The 25,430-nt window shown below is 42.9% G+C and overlaps 1 protein-coding gene across 1 annotated transcript in view; it reads right to left on the bottom strand.

Moving 5' to 3' along the window:
• Positions 1 to 25,430, bottom strand: part of ANOS1 (anosmin 1) — a 336,486-nt gene that overhangs the window by 28,887 nt on the left and 282,169 nt on the right. The window contains exon 10 of the mRNA XM_033950370.1: positions 129 to 217. Coding sequence (XP_033806261.1) covers positions 129 to 217 — 89 coding nt within the window. The remainder of the gene's footprint in view (positions 1 to 128; positions 218 to 25,430) is intronic.

Below are 25,430 nucleotides of genomic sequence, written 5' to 3'. Positions count from 1 at the left end.
TCAGTGGCATTTACTGAGTAGCAAGTGCTAGTATCCAGATAAATATTTTAAAACATTTGCCCCTTAAGGAATATTTTCCAGTAGGAAATAAATCCTAAAATTCTCTGTAACACTACATCTCAACTTACATTAGTCATGGTTTTCTTAGGTCCCTTTGTTTCATTGTGTGTACAGGATTCCGGAAACCACTGTATATGGTAACGGCCTACACCGGCATCTAAATAAAAACAGGAAAAAAAGAGAAAAGAACATGAAGATATATACCAGGTATTTGTGCTTTATCTTCCTCTACTGTTCCAAGTCTACAGAGAGAAAAGAAGATTTGCAGCTGGAGAACTTAAACTCCCCCACCTCCCAATTCATGAAAAAGCACTAAAAATTTAGATGAATGAAAGCAGGGAGTACAATAACATATACATTTCAATAATATAACCCATGTGTTAACACACAGTGGTTAAAGTTACAACAGAAAATGTAAGGGGAGAAGTTGTTTGGAAAGAACTCATTCTCGAGAGCAGAAACAATTTAATGGTTTGTTCTGTCAGGCATCCATGGAATGGTAAGAATATTCTGTCCCTCTCCCAAACTCTCTATAATTATACATGAGGGGAGAATATTTCAGTGCTGCTGCCTGACAAAGTCTGGGAAATCCATGCTGGGTCTTGCACAAAGCATCCTCCTAATTTCAGAACCATGAAGGAATCTTGTATGTGTGAGGCAAACCTCAGGTCTTGTCACATCTTGATAAGTATCATGGCAAAACAGCAGAGTTATAATTGCTAGGAGAATACAGGAATTGTAATTATTTCTTCACTAAATTCATTCTGTCTTGCCCATACCTTTTTGGAGGGTTTCCTGCAAGGAAAGCAGGCAGATTTTTAGCTGTCCTTCTCAATCCACAATGTATATAGATCAGTATCTCTCAAACTGTGTGCCACAGCACAATGGTGTGTCACAAGAGATTCTAGAATTTTACTTTATTAAAAAAAATTCCCTTCATAAGTATACACTAGACGCAGTGTTCTTCAACCTTTTTACACCCGTGGACCGGCAGAAAAAAAATAATTATTTTGTGGACCGGCAAACTACTAGGACTAAAATTTAAAAATCCCGTTTCCGCCCCATCTCCGCGAGCTCGGTCCCCACAAATCATCTGATCCCATCCACACAAGCCTCAGTTATGATTTTATATTGAATGTATTTTATTAAAGTATAAAAAGAAACAATATTCTGTAGAATTGTCATTTTATAAATACAAATAATTCAGAGCAAGGATCAACAAAACCCCTGTCTCCCCTCCCCTTCACATATATCCCCTCTACTATCAAGAAAACTGAACAAGCCAAATTATTACAGAATGCTACACAGAAATATCATGCTAACAGAATACTGAAGTAACACATGACAGGAATAGTTTTAGGGGAGTGCAACTAGGGCAACTGCCCCCTGGTCAGAGAGCGCCCTAAGCCAGTTGAAAGCTAAAGAAGCACTGCCTGGGTTTTGCAGTCCCCAGTTATGTCTAACACCAGCTCTAGCAGGATATATATTTCAAATCTGATATATTCTAATCACAAAATAGAAATAAAATTATTTTTTTCTACCTTTTGTCGTCTCTGGTTTCTGCTTTCAATCTTTTTTTCACTCTCTTCCTTCCAGCGTATGCCCTCTCTGTCTCTTCAATCCAGCATCTGCCCCTTCCATCCACTATCTGTCCTCTCCCCCTTCCATATGGTATCTGTCTTCTTTCTATGTCCCTCTCCCCTTTCCATCCAGCTTGTGCCCCTCTCTCCTATTTACATGATTCATTCCAGCTTCACTGCTCTCTTCATTTTTATCTCTCCTACACCAGATCTATCATCGTTGTCCCTCTGCTTATTTTTCTGCTGACCCCTTTCTATCATCAATCTCTCTACTTTCTCATGCCTGTGTCTCCCCTTCCCCTCCTCTAATCTCTCTGCCAGCTGTTTCCTTCCTTTTTTCATTCTCCCTTCCCTCCTCCTCCTGTCCAGCAGTAACTCTCTTCCCTTCCTCCCCTCCCAGCAGCATCTCTCCGTCTCCCTCTCCAGTAGCAGCTGTCCCTTTTTTTTCCTTGCCCAGCAGCTTCCCAGATTCCTTTCCCTCCTCCCCTCCCAGAAGCATCTCTCCTTCGCCCTCTCCAGTAGCAGCTGTACCTTTTTTTATCTTGCCCAGCAGCTTCCCAGATTCCTTTCCCTCCTCCCCTCCCAGAAGCATCTCTCCGTCTCCTTCTCCCTCTCCAGTAGCAGCTGTCCCTTTTTTTCCTAGCCCAGCAGCTTCCCAGATTCCTTTCCCTCCTCCCCTCCCAGAAGCATCTCTCTTTCTTCTCCCTATCCAGTAGCAGCTGTCCCTTTTTTCCCTTGCCCAGCAGCTTCCCAGATTCCTTTCCCTCCTCCCCTCCCAGAAGCATCTCTCCTTCTTCTTCTCCCTGTCCAGTAGCAGCTGTCCCTTTTTTTATCTTGCCCAGCAGCTTCCCAGATTCCTTTCCCTCCTCCCCTCCCAGAAGCATCTCTCCTTCTTCTCCCTCTCCAGTAGCAGCTGTCCTTTTTTTTCCTGGCCCAGCAGCTTCCCAGATTCCTTTCCCTCCTCCCCTCCCAGATGCATCTCCCCTTCTCCTTCTCCAGTAGCAGCTGTCCCTTTTTTTTCCTGGCCCAGCAGCTTCCCAGATTCCTTTCCCTCCTCCCCTCCCAGATGCATCTCCCCTTCTCCTTCTCCCTCTCCAGTAGCAGCTATCCCTTTTTTTTCCTGGCCCAGCAGCTTCCCAGACTGATAGTGGTTTTCTCCCCTCCCAGCAGCTCTTCTTACTTCCCAGCGCAGCGATTCACGAAGGCAGCCTCGGGTCCTTTGTTGGGTCGCGCCGCCTCTGAGGAAAGAGGAAGTTGCATCATCAGAGGCAGCCGCGAGTCAGCAAAAGCCCCGAGGCTGCCTTTGTGAATCGCTGCGCTGGGAAGTAAAGGAGAGCTGCAGAGAGGGGAGAAAGCCACTGTCGGAGGCTCCCCAAGATCTCTCCGGCCCAGCGCACGCTTCAGATGCTGATCTTGCCGGTCCTGCGCGGACCGGCAGGAAGTTCAAATGAGTCAATCTTGCCGGTCCTGCGCGGACCGGCAAAAATTTCCTGCGGACCGATACCGGTCCGCGGACCGGCGGTTGAAGAACTGTGCACTAGAGGACATGTACATCATGTACCCAACAGTCTGTCAATGTTATGAGCCTGTGTAAGGCTACAACCGCCCAGTTTTCAAGGGCCAATCACATCAAAGAATGATGCTTATCATTCTTTGATGTGATTGGCACTTGAAAACTAATGGCAAGTAATTTTAGTTTTGGTTATATTTTATTATGCAATAGTTATCCTAACTTGTGCAACAAAGCAATCAAGGCTTTGTTACAGTTTGAATCTTCTTATCTTTGCAAACTTGAATTTTCAGCTCTGACAGAAAGCTGATCTGTCTTTAAAGTATCATATAGGAGAGTAGACTTTTCAAGGCATTTTACCAGAGATAGATCACAGGTTTTCTGAAGCAGCAGTTGCAAAATGCATCAGAGCCCAAAGTATTTGCTAAGATCACTTCACTTCAAACAACATCAGATTAAGTTAAATTATTATTGAGAACCTTGTGAATGGACATCAGTTTACTAAACGTGTGCAATAATTGAGAGTCCAGACACAGATTTTTAAGAGCTCAGGCCAGTCCCACAGTTTGGCCTGAGATATAAACCTCTGAACACTGTTTATAAAGGAGTATAAAGCTATATGAACATTTGTGCAAGTGATATTTATCATGCAAGCCAATGAGTGTTTTCTATTGAATATTTCAGAACAAACATGTGTAAGGGGCAACAGATGTAGGTTTCTTAAAATGGCAAACTCAGAAGTCTTATGTTTTCTCAGTTAGTTACAGAGTCTGCAAACATTTGGCAGAATCAATGTTGAGGGGTAGGAGAGACACTGGGGATTAAAACTTAAACATCCATGCAGTGGCGTACCTAGGGTATGTGGCACCCGGGGCCCATCATTTTTTGACCCCCCCCCCCTCATGTAAATTTTTTTTTTTTTTTTTTTTTTTGCAATAACCATGAAATGGAATAAATGGTCAGAATAGAAACAGGCAGTGAAAATTTTCTTTTTTTTTTTTTTTTTTTTTCCAAAGTATTTTTATTGAGAATGGCAAAAGGTCCAGACAAGCAACCATGGTCTGTACAGAAACTTATACATTATCAAAAAGAACACAGAATGAGAGTAACAGCAACAACAAGCATGAACAAGCCTCTCCCAAGAGAAAATTGCCAATGAGAGGCATAGCAATACACAACAAAAGGCCAAAACTTGGGGCAAGCAAACAAATCCCACCCCAGAACCCACAAGAATAATAAGCCGGACTAGACCCTCAGCCATATTTTATAATGAAAAAAACCCCCACAAGCAACAACACCCAGACCGCTCACCAGACACACCAATCCGCACAACAAGCACCCAAGAAACACCCAGCCACCACCCAGACAAAACTACCAGACACACCTACCCCACCAAGCCCAGACCCAACCCCCCCTCCCCAGAGAGTGCAAGCGCAAAGTGGACCGTGAAAAGGGCAGCTGCAGAAGTGGAAAGCCCCAGATAAGTAGGTTAGCTAAAGAAAGCCCACAGATAGAAGAAATCAGGATAACAGAAGTTCCAACAAATGCTCCCACAGAAAATTTTCTTTTATTGAACCTCATTTATGTAACCATTATTCCAAACATAACATAACATAAATTATGTCTGAATTGTCATGACATCAGAAGTACATATGGAGTAGTTGCAGGTGATGCTTGGGACAGTTCTGATTATGTTAGTTTGGTTTTATGTGTTTTTTTAATAGAAGGGTTTTTATTTCTTTTTTTAAGGTTTTGTAGTTTGTGGTCGAGGTCAATAGGTTGTAGAGTTGGGGGTCAAGTGTTGCAGCTCGAATGGCTAGGAGGTTGTCGAACAGTTTTTTTCTTTTGACGTTTTTGGTTGGAGGGTGTGTGAATGGTGCGTGAGTTCTCCTATGTCTGTTTGAAGTGGATTGAATTATTTAGCTGAAGAAATTAGTTACCCCCCCCATTCCACACACATTAATTCTCTTCCATTTTTGTTCCCATTATAAAAAAACACTGATAAGTTCCCAGGAAAAAAATACATTAAAATAAGAAGTGAAAACAAAGGCCCCTACAGATGAGAACATAACATAAGAATAGCCTAACTGGGTCACACCAATGGTCCATCATGCCCAGTAGCCCATTCTCATGGTAGCCAATAGTGCTGCCCGATTCAGAGAAAAATATTTCATTCGATCCGATTCACCCTGTTGAATCGATTTTTTCGATTAGATTCACTGTTAATGACACCGCTTTTTAAGTTTAAACAAAGTATAACAATAAATTTCACAACAACAATAAATTTCACAAAGTACTTAAAAAAAAAAAAAATCACATTTTTCCATTAAAGCAGTTCTGGAGACATTTGCTTGAACAGTCTTTTTTCCCAGTCCATAAGCAAGCAATATGAAAAAGATTTCCTTAATTATCTACTCAAACATTTTTGCTATTTACTTTCATTGTACCTATACTATTATTCAGTAGAAAAAATGGACTTAACTGTGCAGGAAATGAATCTCCTCATACACCCACCATATAGTGCAAAAATGTGCAAAGGTCTGTTTTTTTCTTTCGATCACTACATAGCCTAATGCCACACAAGCAGCGCTGTTACAAACATATTCTGAAGGTCAATGCTAAGGTTGACAAAGTTTCCTTCCTTGGACCAGAAGGAGATACTGACAAACCACTGGAAGAGATTCTAAAACAACTACCCAGAAATAACACCCAAAGACCCACTCAGTGTGTGAACCAGTTGAGTGGAGTGGACTAACTGGGGGTGGAAATGGGCCCAGAGTTTGCTCAGCAGAATTTCCCAGACTACCTCTTCCTCTCAACACACTGACATGCTACCACCACCACCAACACTAGGAACACCTCACCGAGTATGCCAGCAATGCTTATAAACTTTATAAAACACATTATTATATTTTCTTATAAAGCATATATTTTAACTGAACTCAGCCTTGCCATTCACAAAAATAGAAAAGTTCCCATTTCAAGCTGTCTCATGTACACTTTTCAAATCTAACATATTGTAATCACAAAACAGAAAATAAAATTATTTTTTCTACCTTTTGTTCTCTGATCAATATTCAAATCTTGTTGGTCCCAGGCTCTTGTTGTCTTGCTTGCCAGGGTCTCCTTTCTCCGTGCTAACCATCCGTCTGCCATCTCTGTTCTCCCCTTCCGTTTCCCTTCCCTCTCCCGGAGATCTGGCATCTTTCCTTTTTTTTGTCTCCATCCACAGATTCACCTTTTCTCAACTCCCCACCACCCCAGGATCCACCATCTCTCCCTTTCTGTTCCCAACTATCCTCCTATCCAGTATCTCTATCCCCCCTCCACACCATCCCCTGTTTCCAAGTTCTCTCCCTTTCTGTTCCTTCCCTCCCTAAATCCCATTATGCACCATCTCTCTCCCACTCCTCTGTTTTTAGACCCATTATTTCTAACCCCCAAAGTCTGGCATATGCATGTATCTTTGAACCCCCCCTTCCCTCTCTCCCTCTGTGTACTTTTACACCAGGACCCCCCCCCCCCGAAGGTCTGTCCCCCCTCCGAAGGGCTACACCCCACCCCTGAAGACCTGCACCCCCCGAAGGACTTTACCTCCCACCCGAAGGTCTGTCCCCCTCTGAAGGCCTAAACCCCACCCCTGAAGGACTGCACCCCCCCCCGAAGGCCTGCACTCCCTTGAAGGTCTGCACCCCCCCGAAGGCCTGTCCCACCCCCTTGTAGGCCTGTCCCCCCTTTAAGGCCTGCCTGCCTGCCTTTCCCCCCCTTGAAGGCCTGTCTCCCCCTTGAAGGCCTGCACCCCCCTTGAAGGCCTGCACCCCCCCTTGAAGGCCTGCACCCCCCCTTGAAGGCCTGTCCCCCCCCTTGTAGGCCTGTCCCCCCCCCTTGTAGGCCTGTCCCCCCCCCTTGTAGGCCTGTCCCCCCCTTGAAGGCCTGCCTGCCTTTCCCCCCCTTGAAGGCCTGCACCCCCCTTGAAGGCCTGCACCCCCCCTTGAAGGCCTGCCCCCCCCCTTGAAGGCCTGTCCCCCCCCTTGTAGGCCTGTCCCCCCCCTTGTAGGCCTGTCCCCCCCCCTTGTAGGCCTGCACCCCCCTTGAAGGCCTGCACCCCCCCTTGAAGGCCTGCACCCCCCCTTGAAGGCCTGCACCCCCCCTTGTAGGCCTGTCCCCCCCCTTGTAGGCCTGTCCCCCCCCTTGTAGGCCTGTCCCCCCCTTGAAGGCCTGCCTGCCTTTCCCCCCTTGAAGGCCTGCACCCCCTTGAAGGTCTGCACCCCCCCAAAGGCCTACACCCCCCCCCGAAGGTCTGCACCCCCCTGAAGGCCTGCCTGCCCCCCTTGAAGGCCTGCACCCCTTGAATGTCTGCACCCCCCCCCCCGAAGGCCTGTCCCCCCTTGAAGGCCTGCCTGCCTGCCTGTCACCCCCTCCCCCTTGAAAGCCTGCTTGCCTGCCCGCCCGCCCCACCCTGAAGGCCTGATGCCCCGACCCACCCCGAAGGACCGCTCGCCCCCCTGGCCTCCCCGCACCACCTATGAACAGCCGCAGCAGGATCGCGAAGTCAGCGTCGGGTACCAGCCCTAAGGGGGTGTTCCCGGCCTTGCCGTTCAGTCCCCCGCCACCCCCGAAGGACCGCTCGCCCCCCTGGCCTCCCCGCACCACCTATGAACAACCGCAGCAGGATCGCGAAGTCAGCGTCAGCGATCCCTGCTGCTTCCTGCGCCACGGTCCCGCCCCTCCTCTGACGTCAGAGGAGGGGCGGGATCGCGTCGTAGGAAGCAGCGCAGGGATGCTGACGCTGACTTCGCGATCCTGCTGCGGCTGTTCATAGGTGGTGCGGGGAGGCCAGGGGGGCGAGCGGTCCTTCGGGGGTGGCGGGGGACTGAACGGCAAGGCCGGGAACACCCCCTTAGGGCTGGTACCCGGGGCGGCCCGCCCCCCCCTAGGTACGCCACTGCATCCATGGGAGCAAGTGTAAATTCTAATGGTGGGGGTCAATGTGCACTCCCCTTCTGAAATGAGGCATACTTATATATTTTTTGGCCCCACCATGCCCCTTTCTATATGCATCTATTTTGGGAGTAAACATTCATAGCTCAGCTTTCTAAAATTGGCTTTTCTGTATTTATTTATCATAGTTTGATATACGCTGGAATTTTCACATTTAAAACACAAATTGGGCTTCTAAAATTACTGCCACAGACAGTGGTGTAGCGAGTGTAGGAGGCGCCAGAGGCAGTGGCATTCCCCTGCGCCCTCATCTCCGCCCCCTGCTCCTTCTGCACTCTCTGCTCCTTCCCTGCCCCTGCCACACTCACGTCCTCCCTTCCCCCCCCCATACCTCGTTAAATATTTGCCAGCATGAACAGCTTCTCTGGCCTGCTGCTCGCGCCAGCACTGGTTTTCCCTCTAATGTCACTTCCTGGCCCTATAACCTGGAAGTGATTTCAGAGGGGAGCCAGGCCAATGTGAGCAGCAGGCCAGAGAGATTGCTCATGCTGGTGAAGATTTAACGAGTTATGGGGGGAGAGGGAAGGGAGGATGTGAGTGTGGCAGGGGCAGGGAAGGAGCGGAGAGTGCAAAAGGAGCAGGGGGTGGAGATGAGGGCGCGGGGGAACGCCGCCTCTGGAGCCTCCGACCCTCGCTACACCACTGTCTGTGGCAGTAATTTTAGAAGCCCAATTTGTGTGGGGTGGGGAAGTACGGCATGGGGGGGCAGAGAGGTGCCCCAAGATGGCACCCTGGGTGGTCTGCCCTCCCCCCTTACTACGCCACTGGCCACAGAATATATACAATGTAAGAAACTCAGTGGTGAGGTGTCATTTCTCTGTGTTGTTTCCAGTTTTAGTTGTATTAGTGTTCTTACTGCTGTTCTGCCAGTAGGGAAAAAGCCTGTCTGCCTGACATCAGCAGCAGTGAGGAAGCCTTTAGGTCCATTCTAGCAATGGCTTCTAGATGAATTTGGGCTTCCTGCACCTGTTAGGAAGGCACCAGAGAGGCACCTGATCTTTCCAGAAGACAGTAGAGGGCCTAAATTAGAAAGGTACTGGGATGCATCTTCTAGCCCAGCTATAATAAAAGAGTAGGTTAGTCCACTATTGTGACATTTATACTGGTTCCCAATGGGAAAAAAGAGTTCAATTTAAGATCTCATGTATAGTCTATAAGGCAGGGGTAGGGAACTCCAGTCCTCAAGAGCCGTATTCCAGTCGGGTTTCAGGATTTCCCCAATGAATATGCAATGAAAGCAGTGCATGCAAATAGATCTCATGCGTATTCATTGGGGAAATTCTGAAAACCCGACTGGAATACAGCTCTCGAGGATCGGAGTTCCCTACCCCTGCTATAAGGCAAGAAAGCTCTAAGACAGTGGTTCCCAAACCTGTCCTGGGGGACCCCCAGCCAGTCAGGTTTTCAAGATATCCCTAATGAATATGCATGAGAGAGATTTGCATATAATGGAAGTGACAGGTATGCAAATCTCTCTCATGCATATTCATTAGGGATATCCTGAAAACCTGACCGGCTGGGAGGTCTCCCAGGACAGGTTTGGGAACCACTGCTCTAAGACTAGTATCAGACATTAGGGTTCCATGCTCCTTCTTTAACTCAAGAACAACACAATGCTTTAAGTTAAACTTTCCATCACCTCAGTCCAATGGAATAAATTATTCAAGTCTACTTTCGAATTCCAGGGTTCCAAAGTTTGGAATAACTTGCCTCTATGTCTGTATCAAATCCCTTCATAATAAAAATTCAGAAAAATGTTAAACACATATTTCTTCTCCTAATAATGTCAAGAAAAGTGTGAAATAACATGTAAGTTTCATGACTCCACATCAGTTGCATAGTAAGAGGGGGCGGTTCACCCTGGGCACCATCTTTATGAGGATTCTCCTCTCTGCCCCCCGCTCTCTCCCTGTCCCCCTACTGCTGCATGCATGTGCCCCTTACCTTCCCCCGTATTTCTTTAACGTTCCTAGGGCTAGCAGCACCCCCAACCTGCTTCTCGCGCCAGCGTCGGCTCTTCCTCTAACTTCACTTCCTGGACCCGTGCCTAGGAAGTGATGTCGGAGGAAAAGCCGACGCTGGTGCGAGCAGCAGATTGGGGTTGCTGCTTGCGCTAGTAATGTTAAAGAGGTACAGGGGAAGGTAAGGGGCACATGAGCGTGGCAGGAAAGGGCATGGAAGGGGTGAATGGGGGGTAGGGCGGGGAGGGGGAGGGGAACTTCCACCCCGGGCAACTCTAACCTTCATAATACCACTACTCTACATTATTTTTGGGGGGGGTTGGGTTGAGAACTTTTCAGCGGCCCTTCGTACTTTGGAAGAAAGGCAGGAGAGGAAAGATATGATAGAAACATTTACATAACTCTTTGGCATAAATGCCTCCTGTGCATTTATGCCACAGAGTTATGGGATAGGAGGCAATGTTCAGATTTGAATTAGAAATTGGTTATCAGATAGAAAACAGAAGGTAGGGTTAAAAGGCCATTTTTCTCAATGGAGGAAGGTAAATAGTGGAATGCCAAAGTGATCTGTACTGGGACCGGTGCTATTTAAATTATTTATTAATGATCTGAAAATTGGAACGATGAGTAAGGAGATTAAATTTGCAGATGACACTGAACTGTTCAAAGTTGTTACAATGCATGCAGATTGCGAAAAATTACAGGCAAAGTTTAAGAAATTGGTAGAATGGGTGTCCAAATGGCAGATAAAATTTAGGGCTCCTTTTACGAAGCCACATTAGCGGTTTTAGCGCATACAGCTTTTTAGCGCGCGCTAAACCCGCGCTACGCAGCTAGAACTAACGCCAGCATTAGCGTCTAGCATGGCCAGCAGTTTAGCGGGCACTATTACGCGCGTTAAACTGCTAACACGGCTTCGTAAAAGGAGCCGTTAATGTGCACAATTACCAGATGCTAGGGTCTACCTTGTGGGTTAGCACCCAAGAAAAAAATCTGGGTGTCATTGAACGAGGTCTGTTTAAAAAGTTCTAGGTCTGTATTGGTAGCATAAAATATTGCCACTCCTTGGGTTTTGGCCACCTGGATTGACCACCGTGAGAATGAGCTACTGGGCTTGATGGACCATTGGTCTGACCCAGTAAGGCTATTCTTATGTTCTTATGATTTAAAAAAAAAAAAAAAAAAAACTATTAAAAATTTTTACAACATATTCCATTGGGTCCCCTTCAAAGTACTCCCCTTCCCTAGGTATGCACATTTCCCAATGTCATTTCAACTTCTGGAAACAGTCCTTAAATTCATCTTCAGGAATCACCAAAAGTTGCTGCATCAAATTTTGCTTTATGTCTTCAATGGTATCAAATTGCATTCCTTTCAGCATGGATTTAAGTTTAGGAGACAAGAAGAAGACAGCAGAGGTCAAGTCAGGAGAGTAAGGTGGCTAGAGAAGTACTGTCATCATGTTTTTTGTTCAAAATTTACCAATTTTTTATGCATTCAAAACACCTTCTAAGACTCATGACATGTTCCCCATCAGCCACTTTCAACATTTCATAAATTTCTGTAGCGGTCTTACCTAATTTAAAACAGAATTTCACGCTGTATCACTGTTCATTGATATCGCACATGATGAAAAATAGCTGATCACGAAAACACACTTAAAAGCTTCTGTAGCTCAGAGATGAAAAGATATCAAAAAATGGAAAAAAGGAGGTTACTCGTAGGGTTTCAAGCTACTCAATGCTGCCTAGTGCTTCTCAAAAGAATCTCACATTGGTGCACAATTCAAACTGTCCTGGAACTTTTTGAACAGACCTTGTAGACAATACGATAAGCGGTGGCATTGTTATGAATTATTAGAAAAGGGATGGTTAACAATACTAAGAATGTTATAATGTCTTTGTATCACTCCGTGGTGTGGCCTCATTTTGAGTAGTGCTTTCAGTTCTGGTCATCTTATCTTCAGAAATATTTTGCAAAATTAGGAAAGGTTCAAAGAAAAGCAACCAAGATGATAAAAGGGATGGAACTCCTCTCGTATGAAGAAAGACTAATAAGGTTAGGGTTCTTCAGCTTGTAAAAAAAAAGATTGAGGGGAGATATGATTGAAGTCTACAAAATCCCAAGTGGTGTAGTAGAATGGATACAAGTGGACTGATTTTTTACTTTGTCCAAAATTAAAAAGACTATGGGACATTTGATGAAGTTACAGGGAAATACTTTTAAAACCAATAGGAGGAAATATTTTTTTACTCAGAGAATAGTTAAGCTCTGGAACACATTGACTGAGAGTGTGGTAAGAGTGGTTAACATAGCTGGTTTTAAGAAAAGTTTAGACAAATTCCTGGAGGAAAAGTCCATAGTCTGTTATTGAGACAGACATGAGGGAAGCTACTGCTTGCCCTGGATTGGTAGCATGGAACATTGCTACTTTTGGGGGCTTTGCCAGGTACTAGTGACCTGGATTGACCACTGTGAAGACAGGCTACTGAGCTAGATGGACCATTGGTCTGACCCAGTAAGGCTGTTCTTATGTTCTCTTTCAATTGAAAGGAAGATCTGGAATGAGGGGTCATAGAATGAAAGTGAATAGGACAGACTCAGGAGTAACCTATGGAAATACTTCATGGAAAGGGCTGTGAATATGTGGAATGGCCTTCCAGTGGAGTTGATGGAGATGAACATTGTATCTCAGTTCAAGAAATCTTGGGAGAAAAACATAGGGTCTCCGATGGAGAGGAAGGGTTAGCAGATGTTATAGATGTGCAGACTGGATATGTCATATGGTCTTTATCTGCCTTCATTTTTTTTTTTTTTGTTTCTTCTGCAGAACATTTAGAATTATTTTACAAAAGCAGTAACACAGATACAAAAGAGTCACAGCCAATAATAATGTATGCATTTACAAGTCACAGCTGTTGGGTTGCCATTTTGTTGTTGCTATTAAATTCTGAACTAATCGGTGGGATTATTGTTTTCATAATTCTAGGAAACAGCCATTCAAGCTGATAGACTAGATTTTCACATGTTAACAAAACAGAACTCCTGGGAATCAATGTTTAGAAAATTAAACATTGACCTCAAAGTTTCTTCAATGGTTGCTCATGCCTTGCTGTGGTTTTGGCAACAGCAAAAGACTTCAAGCCATTTTTTAATGAGACAAAGATAAATGTGTTTGAGAATGATTTATTGACAATATCTAAGCTACGTAAGAAATGTCTTCAAAGCTCTGAATGTTTATTTCACTGTGAAACTAAGACTAGGGCAGCTGCTGTGGGTTTGGGAAGCACTGCTGAAAGGGTTTAGGAAATTTACTGTACATTTGCATAAGATTTAAACAGACTCAAGAAAAAAAAAAAAAAAAAAAAAGGATGAGAGATAAAGAAAAACAAAGTTGTATTTAACATTCCCCTTCACTGGCATGAGTACTAGAGAGTATGGCTCCCACCACACTTTCATGCTTTCCCCACACCCAACCACCAGCACCACTACAACCGCTTTCCCATACAAATATCCTCTCTGTCTCTTCCAAATACTTTTTCCAACTTTAATTTTTTCACTAGTCATTTCAAAACAATATAAAAAGGGCCTGATTCTGCAAATACACATCTCAATGGTAGCCAGTGGTAAGCATCCTACTGCCGTCTCTCAGCCAATCAGGACGCACATTTTTAGAAAAAAAAAAAAAGGGGGAGGAAAGATGCCTACATTATAGGCATGTGTCCTGACACGTAAGGACACTTAAACATGCCCAAGGTAGGGCATGGGTGTGATTTCACCCAGAAGCAGTGGTGTAGTAAGGGTGAGCAACATCCAGGGCAGTGGCATCCCTCCCATGCCCTCTTCCACCCCACCCCCGCCACACATGCACCACCTTCCATTTCCCCATACCTTTTTAACTTCTCCGGTATAAGCAGCACGCCCATGCTAGTGTTGGCCCACCCTTTGATGTCGCTTCCTAGGCACGGATCCCGGAAGTGATGTCAGAGAGAGCACCGATGCCGATACAGGCAACAACCTCATGCTGGGGAAGTAAAAAAGGTATGGGGGAGAGCAAGGGGCACATGTGCGTGGCAAGGAGAGGAGCGGGGAAGTGGAGAGGAGGAGGGGTGCTGCGCCCTTAGCAAGACCGTGCCCGGGGTGTTTCACACCCCACTTACTTTGCCACTGCCCAGAAGTGGCCTTGGCATGCTTAAGCTTCCCTAAATGTCCCTGTAGGCTTGAGACAGATGCCCTAAATGTAGGCCTACAAAATGCTGACCTACATTTAAGGCGTCTGTTCAGCTATACAGATGTGATTCTCTTTAGGATGTCGATGCGTGATTGATACGAGATTGGTGGCCGCCTAGATTGGCATCCTAAAGAGAATCAGGCCCAAAAATCCCACATTTTTATATTTTCTAAGTTTTTTCTATTCAAGGGAAACACAAGATGTTCAACATCTTTTTACAATACAGGCTATATTCTATATATTATGCCCAAATTATGGATGCAGAAAAATGTACTATAAGCCATGCTTAAAATTAGGCACGATTTATAGAATAGTGCTTACATTTGAGAAACGTGGCTAAATTTAGGCAGAACCATTTGCATCAATGAAATCATGGTGCAATTGCCTGCACCTAAATTTACTTGATTGTCTCCACTCTTTCCTTAGAAAATCATCAATAGTATATATATTTCCTCTAAGCAGTGGCGTACCTAGCATATGTGGCACCTGGGGCCCAACATTTTTTGACACCCCCCCACCCCATCTGTATGAAAAACATGATTTTTAGTAACAATCCACACGTCACACAAGAGTGTACCTAGGAAAAGACAGCATCTTACATACTGCAGTGAGCAGTACGTCAATAAACCCATTGTAAAACTAAACAAGCCAGACTAGTACAGATCAATCCTACACAGTCAATCCTAACAGAAAACCATGTCTTTTCGAACACAGTACACAGAAAACACCTTCACCTAGTATGTAATCACAAATAGATAATAGTGTAATATGTGGAATATCTTTTGTTCTTTCATTTGTATGACACTGTTTTTGATTAAAAATCAATAAAGAATTTTAAAAAACCAAAAAACTAACCCCTCCCCCTTTTACAAAACTGTAGTGTGGTTTTTAGCCATGGTGGGAACAGCTCAGATGCCACAGCTAAAAAACGCTCTACAGTTTTGTAAATGGGGAGATAGAATAAAAATATGTAGACAAAGATTAAACTGAAGCACCAAGAAACAATGCAACACCACAGAAACAGCGATGCATCTCCCCTAAAGCAAAAATAAATAAATAAATAAATAAAATTTTTTCTACCTTGTCTTCTCTGGTTTCTGCTTTCCTCATCTTCTTGTCACTCTCTTCCTTTCATCCACTGTCTACCCTCTCTCTGCCCCTTCTATATGGCATCGTCTCTCCTTCTATTCACTTTCCAGAAACTTTATGCCTCCCCCCTTCCATCTCTCCCAAACCCCCATGGTCTGGTATTTCACTCTCTCCTCTCCCTTCCCCCCTCTTCCATCAGCATCTGCCCCCTTTCTCACCTTTCACCACGCTTTCATACCACCCTGACACCCTTTTCTCCTTCCACCACCCTGTTATGCTTCTTTCTCTCTCCATCGAAATCAGCAAGATCCCGCAATGACTACTTCTGCTGCCTCTGCTCCAGAAGAGGTAAGTGACGTCGGAGGGGGGCTGGGCCGACAGACGCAGGGAGTTGCGGCAAGGTCCCGCAATGACTGCTGCTGCCGGTCCACCCCCCTCCGATATCACTTACCTCTTCCAAAGCAGCAGCAGCAGAAGTAGTCATCGCGGGACCTTCGTGCATTTCAGCGCGGCTGCCGACTCTGCTCTGGAATAAATACAGCAGCCGTGCTGAGGTGCCGTTTTCAGCAGTATGGGAGCTTCCGGACCCAGCCGGCTGTGCACTAGTGCTACCCGATTCAGGAAAAAGAATTTCAATTCAATTCAGCCTATTGAATTGGTTTTTCGATTCAATTCGATTTTCCTGCCCAATTGGGTGTTTTTTTTCAAACATCCTGGTGGGTTTATTTTACAGCCTCTTCACACCCTTTGCCTTCTCCTAACCACACTGGCGCTGTGGTGTAAACAAAATAAATAAACAAAAGACTTTTCCTCTCTCTGTTAAATCCTAGCTCACGTTTGCAGTCTAACACCAGCTCTGGCAGGATACACTGTCCCCCCATCTCTTGAAGACCTGTCCCCCCCCTTGAAGGCCTATGCCACCATCCCTAGCTTGTCCCCCCTTGAAGGTCTGTCCCCCCTTAAAGGCCTGTTCCCCCCCTTGAAGGCCTGCACCCCCCAATACCTGTCCCACCCTCCACTCCAAAGGACTGCGCACCCCCTCTCCCCCGGGAAGGCCTCCGTGTTCCTCCTGGCCTCCCCGCACTGTTTACCTTCTAGATGCAGCCTGCACAGAAGGTAAACGGCGGAGGAAACAGCTAAAAGCAGTTTGCAAAGACGCTATAACCGCAATCTTCTTTGCAGGCTGCATCTAGAAGGTAAACGGTGCTTTGGACTAGGCCTTAAATTGCAGGCTAACAGCTTTATGAACTAGTAAAAAAAACCCTACTACAGTAACTTAAGTGAAAATGATAGAATCCGGCAATATTTGAACTTGAAGTTGAGGACTAAATATAGCTGAAGTCTATAAAGTCCTGAGTGGTGTAGTAAGGGTACAAGTGGATCTATATTTTTACTCCATCAAAATTGCAAAGACTATCCCCCTCTTCTACAAAGCCGTGTCGAAGCCCTTTAAATCTCTATGGGCTTCGGCGCCATTACCGCGCAGCAGCAGCTGCTTTGTAGAAGAGGTGGAAAGGGACACTTGATAAAGTTACAGGGAAATACTTTAAAAACCAACAGGAGGAAATATTTTTTCACTCAGAGAATAGTTAAGCTCTGGAACGCCTTGCCAGAGCTTGTTTTAAGAAAGGTTTGGACAATTTCCTGGAGGAAAAGTCTATAGTCTGTTATTGAGACAGACACGGGGAAAGCCACTGCTTTCCCTGGATCGGTAGCATGGAATGTTGCTAATTTGGGGGTTTTGCAAGGTATTAGTGACCTGGATTGGCCACCGTGAGGATAAACTCCTGGACTAGATGGACCATTGGTTTGACCCAGTAAGGCTATTCTTATGTTCTTATATAGCTAAATTGAAACCCTCAACCAAACTTCAATGATAAGGCCTAAGTATAAGAATTTCTTTGTACTATTATCATTGCACCTAGAAGAGATTCTCCAGTAGAGCTATTGTTCTTGGATCTTGTGTAATCCTGACTGAGACAGAGCTCCTCATGACCCAAGTATTTTTTTATAATCAAATTACAAAAGTATGAATCTGTAAAGCTTTTGTGAAGCCTTAATTAACATCTTGGGTGTTCCCTGGAAGTGCTAATAAAAATAATAATTCAGAATGTAACAAATGACTACATCACAGTCGCACCATTTATGAATTATAGTGTTGAATCCAACTCGGCAACAGCAATAAAGCTGCCAAAACGGCTCTAAAATGCAGCTGCAAAATGATTGAGGGGGGATAAAGTCCTCTAATAACTACAGTGAGAGGGAGAAGGAACAGATACAAGAAAAACAAATAGCTAATTTGGATTACATATCAAATGCCCTATTATTCATAGTTAGATTAAGCAACCTTGTTCTATATAGTTATGCACCACTGGAGATGTTCCAAAAGTCGGTGGAAGAGAATACATACCTGTAGAAACAAATGGCTTAAGGAACTGACTAGAAGCTGTGGATGCATAAAAATACAAGAATAAACTATTTAAAAAATAAACCCTAATGTGCTGGCAACCACAGGTGTCATCGCTTCTGAGCTCACTTTAAAAAAAGCAGCAGATAGAGGTCCAGTGTGGATGATAGGCAGCAGCTGTGTGCTGCATGAATTCTATCAAACTCAGTGAGCATTTCATAGCTTGACATATACTTTGGGCTCTTTTTTACGGGGGGAGGGGAGAATGCTTTATATTGGATGATAAAAAGTAAAGGAGGGATGCAAATCTCCCACTGTGCTTGGCATGATGAACCAGGTTTATCATCTTTCTAGCTGTAATGATCCCTAGGGGTGTTCATGGAGGAAAGATTGATATCACCTTCCCTGGACATGGAGACACGGAGCTCATTCTTACTAAGCCAACAGCTAGGGAATCTATTTGGTTGTTTTACAGGCATGGCTGTTGCTAATGATGTAATACCTAAATCCACTGGACAAAGAACCTTTAATCTGTTGCAGGAAATAAGGCTGAGAGAAGAAACCAAAGCATATAGGAATCGCCTGCATGAATTTCAGTATTAACCTGCTGAAGGAGAATAAGTCGCATCAAGTATCAAAGGCACCAGAACTGAGTATGTATTTAAACTGGGTATCAGATCTTTTGGGACTCCATCAAGTTAGTGCTGTCTTGGCCTAAAGCTTTTACAAGAAAACAGTAAGATTACCGCCGGACTCAAATTATCCCTTCTTAGCATTTTTTTTCAATTATCTGATCAACTGCAGGACTCTACTGCTGAATCCAAATTTCAAGAGAGAATTGTTGGATCGTAACAACTGTTTAGGGTCCTTAAGAGAGTAAAGTCGTCAAGTGCAGGGCCACAAAAGAACTTTTGTTGAGGAACAAAGTGTTTCTTCATATAAAAGGACCCTGGAAAATGCTGATCATAGGCAGAGATCCCTACCACCTACTCTCTGCCTCTGATCTCTAGCGTATTTTACCTTTCTCTTTTCTAGGAAAATATGAAGAACAAGGCATGAATATAGGCTTCCCAGATACCATTTGATAACCTGGATCTATCTGCAAACATAGAGAGGTTAGAGGAAGAGTCACTTATATCTGCTATTCTGATAGTAAATTATCCTTGTTTAGACCAAAATATGAAGTCCTCAGATTGTGCTTTTCATGTAAAGATGTTTTAAAATCAAGTGGAAGTGACCGTATGAATTTTTTTTATTCAAGGCAATTTAAAAAGTGAAAGTAAGTGCATAATTTTGCTTTGGAAAATTGGGCTCTGGATAAAAAGGCATTACATCTTTGTCCCAAAGTGGAAAGTTATCTCCTGTACTTTTAGATGATCCACACTGCCCAGAATCATCTGCTGAACTGGGTGAATTTGCTGTGGGTGTTGGTGTGATCCTCACAACGAACAGTCCATTTCCTGTTAAACTAGAAAATCAATGTATTAAGCAGCTCAGGTAAAAACTCAAAGACTGCCAGATCTCCACATGGAACATCAATACATGTATTGATTTATTGATTTTATTTTAGGGAGAATTTGGGGCAAAGGAGGTGACTAGAAGTTATTTCCTTTTTCTTTGGGCTTTAAACTCATTTGGAACTAAAAATGTAAATGACATGCCCCACCCATGTTCCAACTATGACCACCTATGAACCCTTATCGGGTTGCCTGTGAGCAATTTGGGGTATGCAGTGTTATAGAATAGAGTGTAGTAGATATGCACATAAATCCAAATTAGTGTCAATTAATTTCCAACTAATTTCAATTAATGTCAATAATTGGTTGTTAGCACCCAACTGACTAATTAGTTTACGGGCACATCAGGGCTCTGTGCCCATATTTGGGTGACCAATATAGAGTCCCAGAGAGTATTGATACAAATGAGCTCAAATAATCTGGTGCAAGGCTAAGCAAAATTTTAAATACAAACTGCAAAAGCTTCAACAGAATTTGGACTTATAGAAGGAGCCAATGCAATCCGATTAAATAGGGGAGTTGCCCAATCCGCCCTAGACATTCCCTTCCCCACATCAGTTTAGCCACTATATTTTGAAATACCTTTAGCCCTTTCTGGAAACGTCAATCGCTCCTCCTAAACTTACTTGCTCCACGTCATCACTTCATCATGCTTCTATTCCTTTCTCTCCTCTCTTCTACCTTCCAAAGTATTTAGATCAATGCTGTCTTGTTAAAATGTTTATTTTATTTTTATTTTTCCTCTAACTCTACTTTTCACTTCTCTATTACCTTCCAGGTACTTTAGTTAGATTGTGAGCCTTCGGGACAGTAAGGGAATTTTTCAAGTACCTTTCTTATTTCTAATCTTAATGTATATTTTCTGTAAACCGCTTAGAACCTAACGGATGTAGCGGTATATAAGAAATAAATTACATTACATTACATTACATTACATAACACTCTGTCCAGAAGATTTAGCAAAGATATATAATAGTATAATAGTCCAAGTGGCTCAGGATGACAAATTGTGCAACTATTTATAGTTGCCCCAACTCAAGATAAGTCCTTATTGCACTGACCAGTCTTGGATTGCAAAAGATTTTCTTTGCTATCACTAAATGCTTGAATATCTAAGAACATAAGAATAGCCCAATGGTCCATCAAGCCAAGTAATCCGTTCTCATGGTGGCCAATCCATTTCACTAGTACCTGGCCAAACCCCAAAGAGTAGCAACATTCAATGCTACCGATCCAGGGCAAGCAGAGGCTTCCCCCATGTCTTAATAACAGACTATGGACTTTTTCTCCAGGAATTTTTCCAAACCTTTCTTAAAACCAGCTATGCTATCCGCTTTTACCACAGCTTCTGGCGTTCCAGAGATTAACAATTCTCTGAGTGAAAAAAATATTTTCTCCTATTGTTTTTAAAAGTATTTCCCTGCAATTTCATTGAGTGTCCCCTAGTCTTTGTAATTTTTGACAGAGTGAAAAATTGATCCACTTGTACATGTTCTACTCCACTCAGGATTTTGTAGAGTTCAATCATATCTCCCCTCAGCCTTCTCTTTTCCAAGCTGACGAGCCCTAACCTTTATAGTATTTCCTCATATGAGAGGAGTTCATCTTGGTCGCTCTTTATTGAACCTTTTCTAGTGCTATATCTTTCTTGAGATAAGGAGACCAGAATTGAACGCTATACTCCAGGTGAGGTCACACCATGAAGCGATTATAATATCTTTAGTCTTGTTAACCATCCCTTTTTAAAATAATTCCTAGCATTTTGTTAGCTTTTTTGACCGCCGCTGCACATTGGGTTTCATTGTATTGTCTACAATGACACCGAGATCCCTTTCTTGGGCACTAACCCCCAAGTGGACTCTAGCATCAGGTAACTGTTATTTGGGTTATTCTTCCCAATATGCATCACTTTGTATTTGTCCACATTAAATTTCATCTGCCACTTGGACGCCCAGTCTTCCAATTTCCTATGGTCTGCCTGCAATGTTTTACAATCCACATGCGTTTTAACAACTTTGAACAGTTTAGTGTCATTTACAAATTTAATAAGAACATATGAACATAAGAATTGCCGCTGCTGGGTCAAACCAGTGGTCCATCGTGCCCAGCAGTCCGCTCACTTGGTGGCCCTTAGGTCAAAGACCAGTGCCTTGAGTCTAGCCTTATCTGCGTATGTTCTGGTTCAGCAAGATCTTGTCTAACTTTGTCTTGAATCCCTGGAGGGCGTTTTCCCCTATAACAGCCTCCGGAAAAGCTGTTTTCTACCACTCTCTGGTTGAAGAAGAACTTCCTTACATTTCTATGGAATCTATACCCTTTTAACTTTAGAGAGTGCCCTCTCATTCTCTTTATCTTGGAGAGGGTGAACAACCTGTCTTTATCTACTAAGTCTATTCCCTTCATTCTCTTGAATGTTTTGATCATGTCCCCTCTCAGTCTCTTCTTTTCAAGGGAGAAAAGTCCCAGTTTCTCTAATTTCTCACTGTACGGCAACTCCTCTAGTCCCTTAACCATTTTAGTCGCTCTTCTCTGGACCCTCTCGAGTAGTACCGTGTCCTTCTTCATGTATGGCGACCAGTGCTGGACGTAGTATTCCAGGTGCGGGCATACCATGGCCCGGTACAGCGGTATGATAACCTTCTCCGATCTGTTCATGATCCCCTTCTTAATCATTCCTAGCATTCTGTTCGCCCTTTTCGCTGCTGCTGCACATTGCACAGACGGCTTCATTGACTTGTCAACCAGTACTCCCAAGTCTCTTTACTGGGGGGTCTCTCCAAGTACTGCACCGGACATCTTGTATTCATGTATAAGATTTTTCTTACCAACATGCATCACCTTACACTTATCCACATTAAACCTCATTTGCCATGTCACGGCCCATTTCTCGAGCATGTTTATGTCACATTGCAAGTCTTTGCAATCCTTCTGTGTCCTCGCTACTCTGAATAACTTTGTATTATCTGCAAATTTAATCACCTTGCTCATCGTACCAATTTCCAGGTCGTTTATAAATATGTTGTAGAGCACAGGTCCAAGCAACGAACCCTACGGCACTCCACTCATGACGCTTTTCCAGTCTGAGTATTGTCCATTTACCCCTCACTCTCTGTTTCCTATTCCCAATCAGTTTTTAATCCACATATTTCACCCTCGATTCCATGGCTTGCAATTTTTTGAAGTAGTCGTTCATGCGGGACCTTGTCGAACACCTTCTGAAATTCCAGATATACAATGTTGACCAGGTCATCCTTGTCTATCTGCCTGTTTACTCTCTCGAAAAAGTGCTGCAAGTTCGTCAAGCAAGATCGTATATAAATAAGTTAAATAACACCGGTCCCAGTACAGATCCCTGTGGCACTCCACTGTTTACTCTCCTCCATTGAGAAAAATGACCATTTAACCCTACCCTCTGTTTCCTATCCAAGAACCAATTCCTAATCCACAATTGAACTTTGCCTCCTAACCCATGACTCTTTAATTTTCTCAGGAGCCTCTCATGAGGAACTTTGTCAAAAGTTTTCTGAAAATCTAAATATACTAAATCAACCAGCTCACCTTTATCCACATGTGTATTCACATCTTAAAATAAGTCAAGCAAAACACTGAGGGCCGGATGCACTAAAATCACTTCTAAAATCCTGTGGGTCATTGTGGTGCCAATAAATTGTCCAATTTGAAAACAGTAATCAATGTTGAAACAATTTCACATGCAAATTAGTTTTGTGGAGGTCCGCTGTAATGCACTGGGCAGGGCCTAAGACTCCAATTGGTTCAAATACCTAAGGCCCTTCCCATAAAATGCACTGGGAAGGGGAAGGCTCACCATTTTGAAGAGGAGGGCCTGCCAGCAGGAGGGAGTGGGCATTCCTCCTGTTGTCTTTTGAATAACATGCAGGCCTCTTAGTATTTCCTTTAATAATTTGCCCAGACAAGAATCTAATAGGCAATTAACTTTAGCATATTTCTAAATCTATACAGTTACTACTCCAAGGAAGACAAAAGAGAACTTATCCCAGACATAATCTACTAAACTTCTATCATCACTTGAATAACAGCCCCCCAGCACCATTACCATCCTTTACCATCCTTGAATAGTATCATTGGAACCTGACTGCTTCCTTGCAGTATAAATACCTTTTTTCATAAAAGGGATAGAAATGCCCTGCCCTGAATTAATTACCAAATTGCTTTATTGATATATGGGATATTTTTTTCACAACATGGAACAATTCTCTATTGCCATCATGGCTCTCTAAAGTTAGTTTCATATATAACAATTTTATTGAAAGAATCAAATAATCAATACAATAGGATAATACAAAAATACATTCAATACAATAAGAATCATAATAATATTTTATGCAAATTTATATCATTCTTTCAAATTAAATTTCTATATGAACTAATCCAATCTTATCTACATCCCCCTTAATTCCATCCCCTACCCCCCTATCTTTCCCCCTAAATGAAATCCCTCACCCTGGATAAAAGTTGACAAAAATTAAAAATTAAAATAAATAACTGGAATGTAATTATTAAACCTAATTTTCATAATAAATCATTGATAACCAAACTTCATATTCTTGGTAAAAGATTCTGAATATAAGGATCCCAAACCTCCATAAAAAGATGAGTTTTTTTTAGGCAAACCTCGAACCTCCCAACTCTCAAATAAAAATAAGCGATGCAATTGATTCCTCCAATGCCAGAAACTTAAAGATTCTTTCTGCAACCCAAATTGCATAATACATTTATGCCCAATCATACAGGTTTTCAGAAATAAAAGACATTTCAATTGGCCAAAAACCCCACAAGCTGCTGCTTTACCAAAAATTATTCCCCTAGGACAACCCACTATCGAGTTACCCCATAAAGTACCCAAAAATAATAGGATGGCAGACCAAAATGAATTAATTAAAGGACACAACCAAAAAGCATGAGATAATGTGCCAGGATCTTTATTATATTTAATACAAATTGGGGTATCAATTAAACTCGCATGAAAAGCTTGAATTTGGGAAAAATAAGCCCTATGTAAAATTCTATAAGTACATTCTCTCCAAACATATCCTGTTATAAATTTGGGTAGTCTATTAATAGATTGAGTAAAATCAAGAAGAGAAATCTGAATTCCCAACTTCTCATTCTAATTTTGTAGAATTTTACCATATGTACGAGTAGGTAATATATTCCACCACCACTTGTGTAATAAAGAAACTGAAATAGGCACATTTTCACATTGATTAAAAAAAAGAAATAATCCTATCATGAACTCCACAAGAAAGATTCATTCTCTTCAATTTATTAATATAATTTGCCAATTGCATATATGCATATAATGACCCAGGATCCCCTACCACTACAATAGAAAGGTCAGGAAAACTCTTAATCTTCCCAGTTTCATCCATAAAGTTAGTTTTAAATAGAAACTTTAAATAGAAACATTTCTTTTTCTCTTAGGTCATTGCTTATAAATACTAACCTAATCTCACCATACTAGTCTGGTGTATAATCGTCCTCCTCCAGCCAATTCTTTTCTAGTTTCCTAAACTCCCTCTTTTTTTGAATAATCTGTCATTATACCTCAGGAAAGTTATTGGAGTTGGAACTCCAGAGGGGGTGGGGGTGGGGATTCTATCTTAAACTTCTCATACAGTATCATTCCTGGTATCCACCAACCCCACAATAGAGTTATTGGCTGAGGTCCCCAGCTTTGATACTACCTCCTCCCAGAGCTGATCTGAAACAGTCCTCCTTCTTGATTCGGTCTTGTGCCTGCCCACCCAAACTTTTATAACAAATTCCAAAACATCAATGCAAAAAAATGACCAGCTTTAAACTACTGTATATAGTCACCCAAAATCAACTTAAATTACTATTAATAATAATAATTTATTTTTTTGCATACCGGTATATCAAAAGTTCAAAGCGGTTCACAAGGGAAAAATACATACAATCGGTGAATATACATATACATAATAACATAATATACATAATATACATAATATACATAATATACATAATATACATAATAACAATCAATTAAGTCTTACTGATGCCCCCCATATGCA

This window comes from Geotrypetes seraphini, chromosome 6 (assembly GCF_902459505.1).
Source record: "Geotrypetes seraphini chromosome 6, aGeoSer1.1, whole genome shotgun sequence".
Classification (NCBI taxonomy): domain Eukaryota; kingdom Metazoa; phylum Chordata; class Amphibia; order Gymnophiona; family Dermophiidae; genus Geotrypetes; species Geotrypetes seraphini.
Note: the sequence above shows the minus strand (reverse complement) of the source record. Positions and strands in the feature narration are given on the sequence as shown.